The following is a 9689-nucleotide window of genomic DNA, read 5'->3' on the forward strand; positions in this document are numbered from 1 at the left end:
GCCCGGTCAGCGCTTCCGGGTGCGGCCTGCTTAATGCGCATGCGCAGGGAGAGAGGTAGAGCGCCGAGCGCGTGGATGCAAGGTGCTCTGCCGAGTGCCGAGCGCGTCGGCGCCCCGCCCCTCACCTCTTGTGGACCAATCAGATTTCGGCAGAGCTTTAGCCCGCCTTTGATTGACAGCAAAATGAATCAATAGGATGCGCCGTAGCAATGATTGACAGCCCGCACAGCCAATCAGAGCGCGTTTATTGTTGTATGTACAAAGTAAAGCGAAGCAGGCGGCGGCTCCACAGCGAGAATTCCCAAAATTTTTTTAAAATTCCCAAATTCCCGCCGGGATTTAAGGAAAAAAAATAGGGGGAGGGGTCGTACCTGTCCCGGGGGAGGGGAAACTGAGGCACGGAGTGGTTCCAGAGAGAAAAAATTCCTCAAATTCCCAAAATTCCCGCCGGGATTTTTTTGTACCTTCCGCAGGGAAACTGAGGCACGGAGCGGGCGCGCTAAAAATTCCCAAAATTCCTGGAATTCTGGGGGTGGTACCGTGATCCGAGGGGAAACTGAGGCACGGGAGGATTCCCGAGGGGAAAATCCCCAAAATTCCCAAATTCCTGGAATTTTGGGGGATTTTTTTGTACCTTTCAGAGGTAAACTGAGGCACGGAGTGGTTCCACAGGAAAATCCCCAAAATTCCTGGAATTTTGGGGGGTTCTATCCCAATTTTTGGGAGGTCGATCGAGGCATGAAAATTCCCAAAATTCCCCAAAATTCCTGGGATTTTTTGGGGTTCTGCGCTGATTTTTGGGGAAAAATCCCAAAATTTTCAGGGGAAATTCCCGAAATTCTTTGGATTTTTGAGGGTCCTACCCCGATTTTTTTTTTTTTGGAAAGAATTCCACAGGAAAATCCCCAAAATCCCTGAAATTTTGGGGGGAAAAGGATTGAATCCATGGGAAAATTCCCAAAATTCTTGGAAATTTTTAGGGAAAAAGGATTGAACCCATGGGAAAATTCCCCAGATTTCTGGAAATTTTGGGGTTTCTGTCCCAAATTTTTTGGGGAAAAAAGGATTGAATCCATAGAAAATTTCCCGAATTCCTGGAACTTTTGGGGGAAAAGGATTGAATCCATGGGAAAATTCCCAAAATTCTTGGAAATTTTAGGGGGCAAAGGATTGAATCAATGGGAAAATTCCCAAAAATCCTGAAATTTTAGGGGGAAAAGGATTGAATCCATGGGAAAAGTCCCCAAATTCCTGGAATTTTGAGGCTTATATCCGAAATTTCTTTGGGAAACAAAGGTGGAACCCACAGGAAAATTCCCAAAAATTTCAGGATTTTGGCCAATGGGAAACTGAGGGGACAATTCCAGCCCCAAAAACCCCCAAAATTCCCCAATTCCCAAGGGAATTTCACCGGGATTTTTGCGTTTTTCTGGGAAATGGACACCCAGGGAGTGGAAATTCCACGGAAAATTCCAGAATTTTACCCCAAACTCTGGTTTTTGGCCCTGAACTGCAGGCGCTCGAGCAGGTCCTGGGGCAATTCCTCAAATTCCTGGGGTTGGGGCTGGTTTGGGGGAAATCCCTGGGATTTCGGTGAAAATTGTTGGGATTGGCAGGCCGAAGTCGAACCACTGCAGGTTGCGGGCGTAGTGGTTGCCGCGCTCGCCCGGGCGGAAGAAGCGCGAGGGCGAGGCCAGGAAGGCCGAGAGCGACGGAGAGCTCCGGAAGGCCGGGGCCGCCGCGCGGAAATACGAGAAGGACGACTCGGCCACCGCGCCCGGGTCCCGCACGATGGAGAAGTAGAACGAGTCGTTGGGCATCACCCGCTGCACCTGCGGGGGGTTGGGAAGGTTAGGAATTTTTTGGGAATTTTTTAGGAATTTTTTTTTCCATTTTTTCCACATTTTCCCCATTTTTTCTGATTTTTTGGGGATTTTTTGCGATGTTTTTCCGATTTTTTAGTGAGTTTTTAAGGATTTTAGGAGGGATTTTTGAGCAGTTTTAGGGAGAATTTTTGGGAATTTTTTGACAAAGGCCGGGGCCGCCGCGCGGAAATACGAGAAGGACGACTCGGCCACCGCGCCCGGGTCCCGCACGATGGAGAAGTAGAACGAGTCGTTGGGCATCACCCGCTGCACCTGCGGGGGGTTGGGAAGGTTAGGAATTTTTTGGGAATTTTTTAGGAATTTTTTTTTCCATTTTTTCCACATTTTCCCCATTTTTTCTGATTTTTTGGGGATTTTTTGCGATGTTTTTGTGGCAGATGATGTCGAATTTCCTCCCCCCGGGGCGGAAGCCGCGCACGCGCTCGGCGCGGAAGGGGGCGGGGTAGCCGAACTGGTAGCGGTGGGGGAGGGCGAAGCGCAGCTGTCGCGACTCGCCGTATCGCGACAGGAGGTTCAGCACGCTGCTGCCGCCCGTCTTGTGCGTCTTCAGGAACACCACGTGCGAGCGCGGCCGGCACGGCGCCAGCGGGGCCGCCCTGCGGGCCGGTCGCGATATGTGAGGGGGAAATCCCGCTGAAATCGCGATATTCAGCCCCAAAATCATCAGAAATCCCGCTGAAACCGCGATATTCAGCCCCAAAATCATCAGAAATCCCGCTGAAACCGCGATATTCAGCCCCAAAATCATCAGAAATCCCCTTGAAATCGCGATATTTAGCCCTAAAACCCCGCTGAAATCGCGATATTGAGCCCCAAAATCCCACTTAAATTGTGATATTTAGCCCTGAAATCGCGATATTTAGCCCCAAAATCCCGCTGAAATCGTGATATTTAGCCCTGAAATTGTGATATTTAGCCCCAACATCCCGCTGAAATCGTGATATTTAGCCCTGAAATTGTGATATTTAGCCCCAAAATCCCGCTGAAATCGCGATATTTAGCCCTAAAATCCCGCTGAAATCGCGATATTTAGCCCCAAAATCATCAGAAATCCCGCTGAAACCGCGATATTTAGCCCCCAAATACTGCTGAAATCGTGATATTTAGCCCTGAAATTGTGATATTTAGCCCCAAAATCCCGCTGAAATCGTGATATTTAGCCCTGAAATTGCGATATTTAGCCCAAAAAACCCACTTAAATTGCAATGTTTAGTCCCAAAATCATCAGAAATCCTGCTGAAATCGCGATATTTAGCCCCAAAATCCCAATTAAATCCTGATATTTAACCCTAAAAAAAAAAAAAAATCCCACTGAAATCGGGATATTTAGCCCCAAAATCACCAAAAATCCTGCTGAAATCGCGATATTTAGCCCCAAAATCATCAAAAATCCCGCTGAAATCGCGATATTTGGACCCAAAATCCCGCTGAAGTTGCGATATTTAGCCCTTAAATCCCGATATTCAGCCCCAAAATCATCACAAATCCCCCTGAAATCGTGATATTTAGACCCAAAATCCTGCTTAAATCACGATATTCAGCCCCAAAATCCCACTTAAATTGCGATATTTAGCCCTAAAATCCTGATGAAATCACGATATTTAGCCCCAAAATCATCAAAAATCCCGCTGAAATCGCGATATTTGGACCCAAAATCCCGCTGAAGTTGCGATATTTAGCCCTTAAATCCCGATATTCAGCCCCAAAATCATCACAAATCCCCCTGAAATCGTGATATTTAGACCCAAAATCCTGCTTAAATCACGATATTCAGCCCCAAAATCCCACTTAAATTGCGATATTTAGCCCTAAAATCCTGATGAAATCACGATATTTAGCCCCAAAATCATCAAAAATCCCGCTGAAATCGCGATATTTTGCCCCAAAATCCCACTGAAATCGCGATATTTGGACCCAAAATCCCACTTAAATTGCGATATTTAGCCCCAAAATCCCGCTGAAATCGCGATATTTAGCCCCAAAATCATCAAAAATCCCTTTGAGATCACGATATTTAGCCCCAAAATCATCAAAAATCCCACTTAAATCACGATATTTATCCCCAAAATCCCACTTAAATCGTGATATTTAGCCCCAAAATCCCACTTAAATCGCGATATTTAGCCCCAAAATCCTGGGGTTTGCCCCCAAAATCTTGGGATTTCCCCTCTAAATTCTGGTATTTCACATCCCAACCTCGACATCGCACACGAATATCGCGATATTCGTCCCTAAATCGCGATATTTCCCCCCAAAATCCCGATATTTCCCCTCACAAATCCTTGTGGGAGCAGGGCCGGCCGAATTTTGGGATTTTCACGGAAATTTTGGGGTTTCCTCTGGGATTTTCCCCGGAATTTTGGGATTTTCCCAGGAAATTTTGGGACATTCCCCTGGAATTTCAGGATTTCCCCAGAGATTCCCCTGGAATTTTGGATTTCCTCAGGAATTTCAGGATTTCCCCTGGAATTTCGGGATTTTCCCAGGAATTTTGGGGTTTTTCCCTGGGAATTTTGGGGTTTCCCTGGGAATTTTGGGGTTTCCCCTGAGATTTTCCCAGGAATTTCGGGATCGCCTCATGGATTTTCCCAGAATTTTTGGGTTTCCCCCAGAATTTCGGGATTTCCCCTGGGAATTTCGGGATTCCCTCCAGAATTTTGGGGTTTCCCCAGGAATTTTGGGGTTTTCCCCAGAATTTCAGGATTTCCCCAGAAATTTTGGGATTTCCCTTGGAATTTCGCGATTTCCCCGGGAATTTTGAGGTTTCCCCCGGAATTTCAGGGTCCCCCGCGGGATTTGGGGTTCCCCTCGGATTTGGGTCTCCCCCGCCCAGGGGTTTTGGGGTCCCCCACCCGGGGGTTTTGGGGTCTCCGTGTGGGCTTGGGGTCCCCCCCGTGGGATTTGGGGTCTCCCCGGGATTTGGGGTCCCCGCTGGGGTTTTGGGGTCTCACCTGCGGCGGAGGGGCCCCCCTGGAGGATTTGGGGTCCCCCCCGGGTTTTGGGGTCTCACCTGCGGCGGAGGGGCCCCCCGGAAGGATTTGGGGTCCCCCCCGGGTTTTGGGGTCCCACCTGCGGCGCAGGGGCCCCCCCAGGAGCCCCAGGGTGAAGCCCAGGGTGACGCAGACGCCCAGGGCGGCCCCGAGGGGGGACAGGCGGCGGCAGCCGGGGGGGGGCTTCATCCTGGGGAGGGGACGCTGGGGACGGGGGGACACGGGGGTCACCCCAAAACCGGGCACGGGACCGGGACGAGCCCCGGTGCCTCCAAACCCCAGTTTGGGACCACAAATCCCAGTGCCAATGTCACCAAACCCCAGTTTGGGACCCCAAATCCCAGTCCCTGTCCCCAAATTCCAATTTGGGACCTCAAATCCCAGTCCCTGTGTCCCCAGATCCCAGTCCCGATGTCCCCAAATTCCAATTTGGGACCTCAAATCCCAGTCCTTGTGTCCCCAAATCCCAGTCCCTGTCCCCCAGTCCCAGTCCCGGACCCCAAATCCCAGTCCCTGTCCCCAATGCAAATCCCAGTGTCACCAAATCCCACTCCCTGTGTCCCAAAATCCCAGTCCTGGATCCCAAATCCCAGTCCCAGTGTCCCCAGATCCCAGTCCCTGTCCCCAGTCCCAGTCCCGGTCCCGGATCCCCAAACCCCAGTCCCAATGTCCCCAGATCCCAGTCCCTGTCCCCAGTCCCAGTCCCCGATCCCCAAATCCCGTTCCGGGGAATGGGATTTGGGATCGGGAATAGGATCGGAACGGCCCCGACGGGCGGAGTGGGATTTGGGATTTGGATCGGGAATGGGACTGGGGTTTGGGATTTGGGACGGGAACGGGGCGGGGAATGGGAGCAGGATTTGGGATTTGGGAATGGGATTTAGGGCCAGGAATGGGATCCAGCCCCTTCCAGACTTCCTCAGACCCCCCAAAACCCCCAAATCCCCACAGAATTCCCAAATTTTGGGGTTTTTAGGGATCCCCAGTCCATAGGGAACCCCTAAGCTACAGGGGACCCCCATCCCCCAGTCCTCTACAACACCCCCAGCACCCTACAGACCCCTCAAACCCCAAATTCCCCACAGAATTCCCAAATTTTGGGGTTTTTAGGGATCCCCAGTCCATAGGGAACCCCTAAGCTACAGGGGACCCCCATCCCCCAGTCCTCTACAACACCCCCAGCACCCTACAGACCCCTCAAACCCCAAATTCCCCACAGAATTCCCAAATTTTGGGCTTTTTTGGGAATTCCCCCCTCCCGGAACGGCCCCGCCGCGGTTTTAGCGCCACGAGCCACGTGACAGGCGAAACCACGCCCACTATACCATAACGTCACGCCCATTTAGGCCACGTGACCGCGTGTAGCCACGCCCACGGAGGGTAGGGCACGTGCCGCGCGCCATTTTCTTTTGGTGCGAAGCGAGGCAGGCGTGAGGTGGCGGGGGGGTTTGGTGGGGGTTTTCTGAGGGAATTTTTTTTTTTTCGGGATTTTCAGCTCCGCAAAGGTGAGGGAAGGGCACAGGGGGTTCGCAGGTTCCTTGGTGGGGGGGTTTTGGGAGCTGAGAGGTTCTGACCCCGCCCCTCAGTAGGAGCTGAGGGATTTTTATGAGGGGGAGGCTTCACTCCCTTAATTCCAGGGGTTTTTGTGAGGGAGAGGCTTCACCTCCAGCCCTCAAATTGAGGTTTGGGGGGGTCTGAGAGGTCTGGAAAGGTCCCGACCTCCCTTCTTTGAGGGATTTGTGTGTGGGGGCTTCACTCTCCTCATTCCAGGGGGGATTTGCAAGGGAGGGGCTTCACCCCCACTCCTTAAATTGGGGTTTGGGGCATCTGAGAGGCCCAAATCCCCCTTTTTGTGGGATTTGTGAGGGAAAAGCTTCATCCTCACCCCTTGCTTTGGGGTCTGAGAGGCCCCTTGGTGCGATCCAGGGAGGTTTGGGAATTTTTGGAGGGATTTTTCAGGGGTTTGACCCCACAAATGTGAGGCAGGGGCTTCATTCACCCCCCCCAAATTGTGACCTGAGGGGATTTTATGGTCTCACCCCCTCATCTTTTCCTTCTCAGGGAGTTTTGGGATCCTTTTTTTTCCTCTGAGTGAATTTTGGGTGTCCCACCTCTCATTTTTACCTTTTGAGGGAATTTTGGGCTCCCTCTCTTTTTCCTGAGGGAGTTTTGGGAATCCCACCCCTCATTTTTCCCTTTTGAGGGAATTTTGCACTCCGTTTGTTTTCTCTGAGGGAATTTTGAGGCTTCCACCCCTCATTTTTCACTTTTGAGGGAATTTTGTCTCCCTCTGTTTTCTCTGAGGGAATTTTGGGAATCCCACCCCTCTTTTTCACTTTTGAGGGAATTTTGGGCTCTCTCTCCATTCCCTGAGGGAATTTCGGAGCTCCCACCCCTCATTTTTCGCTTTTGAGGGAATTTTGGGAATCCCACCCCTCATTTTTTCCCTTCTGAGGGAATTTTGGGCTCCCTCTCTTTCTCCTGGGGGATTTTTGATGTTTCCACCCCTCATTTTTTGCCTTTTGAGGGAATTTTGTGTCTCTCTCTTTTCTCCTGAGGGAACTTTGTCGCTCCCACCCCCCATTCTCTCCTCTGGGGGGGTCCCAAAATGTTGGGGCTCCCACCCCTCATTTTTCCTTTTTGAGGGAATTTTGGGTTCTCTCTCCATTCCCTGAGGGAATTTTGGGGCTCCCAGCCCTCATTTTTACTTTCTGAGGGAATTTTGTCTCCCTCTCTTTCTCCTGAGGGATTCTTGATGTTTTCACCCCTCATTTTTCACTTTTGAGGGAATTTTGCGCTCCCTCTTTTTCTTCTAAGGGATTTTTTATGTTTCCACCCCTCATTTTTTCCCTTTTGAGGGAATTTTGGGCTCCCTCTGTTTTCCCTGAGGGAATTTTGGGAATCCCACCCCTCATTTTTACTTTCTGAGGGAATTTTGGTCTTCCTCTCATTTGCCTGAGGGATTTTTGATGTTTTTACCTCTCATTTTTTCTCATTTGAGGGAATTTTGGTCTCCCTATCTTTCTTCTGAGGGATTCTTGATGTTTCCACCCCTCATTTTTTACCTTTTGAGGGAATTTTGGGTTCCCGCCTTTTTTCCTGAGGGAACTTTGCCGCTCCCAGCCCCCATTCTCTCCTCTGGGGGGGTCCCAGCCTTGAGAGACCCCCCCCATAATCCCATTTTCTCCTGGTTTTTCCCGTTTTTTCCCTGTTTTTCCCCGTTTCCCAGCCCAGCCATGGCTCTCCGCCGCTCGTCCCGGCTCCGTGCCTCGGGCTCCTCCTCGGGCTCCTCCTCCGGCCCCGCTCCGGGCTCGGCCTCTCGGAGCAGCTCCCCCCACAGCCCGTGAGTTCCTCGCAAATACCCCAAAATCCCTCTAATCCCCCTTTTCCCACTCGTTTCCCCCAAAAATTCCCCTTTCTAGCCCTTTTTTACCACATTTCTCCCATCCCAGCTACTTTTTATCCCATTTTTTTCCTAATTCCAGCCCTATTTTCCCTGGTTTTCCCTATTTTCCTCAGTTTTTTCCCCCATTTCCCCTCTTTTTCTCCATTTTACCTGTATTCTAGCCCCATTTTTCCCCATCCCAACACAATTTCCCCCAGTTTTTTCCCATTTTTTCCTGGTTTCCCCCCCTTTCCCCAGTTTCTCCCCATTTTTCCTACATCCCAGCCCCTTTTTATCCCATTTTACCCAATCCCATCCCATTTTTCCACATTCCAGGTGTTTTCCCCAGTTTCTCTCAGTTTCTCCCCCATTTCTCCCCCTTTTTCTCCATCTTTATCCTATCCCAACCTTTATAAATCCCATTTTTCCCATTTTCACAGCTTTTTTCTGCCCATTTCTCTTTTTTTCTGCCCATTTTCCCCCCTAATTTTCCCCGTTTTTTCCCCGTTCTTCCTAATCCCATTCTATTTTTCCCCCACCCCACCCACCTTTAATCCCATTTTTCCCCTTTCCCGCCCTTTTCCAACCCTCCTTTTCCCACCTCACCCCCGAAATCCCCGTTTTTCCCCCCAAAACCCCCTCAGGGAGTTCCAGGAGGATTCCGACTCCGGCAGCGACTTTGAGGCCTCTCTGCGCCCCCGGAGCAAGCGGGGACCCCCCCGAGGAGCCCCCAGGAGCCTCGTAAGTCCCAAATTCCCCCCAAAATCCCCCTCATTTTGGGCATTTCCACCCATTTTCCCTGATTTTCGTTGATTTTTCCTGATTTTTCCTGATTTTTCCCCGTTTCCCCCTCAGGCCCCAAAGCGCTCCCGCCGCTCCGGTGGGGATGGGAGGGATCTGGAGCAGAATTCCCCGGAGCAGAATTCCCCGGAGCAGAATTCCCTCTTCGAGGCCGTTTTTTCAGGAAAAGCGGCCACGGAGGTAACAAAAAATTGGGAAAATCCCTGAGGGCGTTCCCAGAATTCCCAGGATTTCCCCCAAATTCCTTTTTTCCCTCTCAAATCCCCATTTTTTCCTTGAAATTCTCCTGGTTTTCCTCTTAATTTTCTATTTTTTTCTCAAAATCCTTGTTTTTTTTCCTTGAAACTCTTGGTTTTTTCCTGAAATCCCTGTTTTTCCCCACGAAATTCCCAGTTTTTCCCTGAAATTCTCATTTCTCCCCTGAAGTTGCTTTCTATCTGTGAAATTCTTTTTTTCCCCAGAAATTTGTGTGGTTTTCCCCAAAACTTTCTGGGTTTTTTTCCCTCCTGAAATTCCTGTATTTTCTCTTCAAATTCCTTTTTTTCCTTGCAAAACTCTAAATTTTTTTCCTCTAATGTCTTCGGTTTTCCTCAGAATTCTTTTTTCCCCAAAATGTTCTTTTCTCCT

General features: G+C 50.2%; 1 protein-coding gene and 1 long non-coding RNA gene across 2 annotated transcripts; one reads left to right on the top strand and one right to left on the bottom strand.

The window, feature by feature from the left end:
* Positions 1–1544: 1544 nt before the first annotated feature.
* Positions 1545–5075, bottom strand: LOC120513675 (galactose-3-O-sulfotransferase 4-like). The gene is made up of 3 exons (XM_039733310.1): positions 4956–5075; positions 2209–2482; positions 1545–1832 (listed from the first exon to the last, which is right to left on the bottom strand). The coding sequence occupies exons 1-3, from the start codon at positions 5063–5065 to the stop codon at positions 1545–1547; spliced, it is 672 nt and encodes a 223-aa protein (XP_039589244.1). The 5' UTR covers positions 5066–5075.
* Positions 5076–8162: 3087 nt separating this feature from the next.
* On the top strand, positions 8163–9242 carry LOC120513674. The gene is made up of 3 exons (XR_005630319.1): positions 8163–8219; positions 8906–9002; positions 9117–9242. It is a non-coding gene; the product is annotated as an uncharacterized LOC120513674 (long non-coding RNA).
* Positions 9243–9689: the final 447 nt, after the last annotated feature.

Source organism: Passer montanus, unplaced genomic scaffold (assembly GCF_014805655.1).
Source record: "Passer montanus isolate IOZ18808 unplaced genomic scaffold, ASM1480565v1 scaffold855, whole genome shotgun sequence".
NCBI lineage: Eukaryota > Metazoa > Chordata > Aves > Passeriformes > Passeridae > Passer > Passer montanus.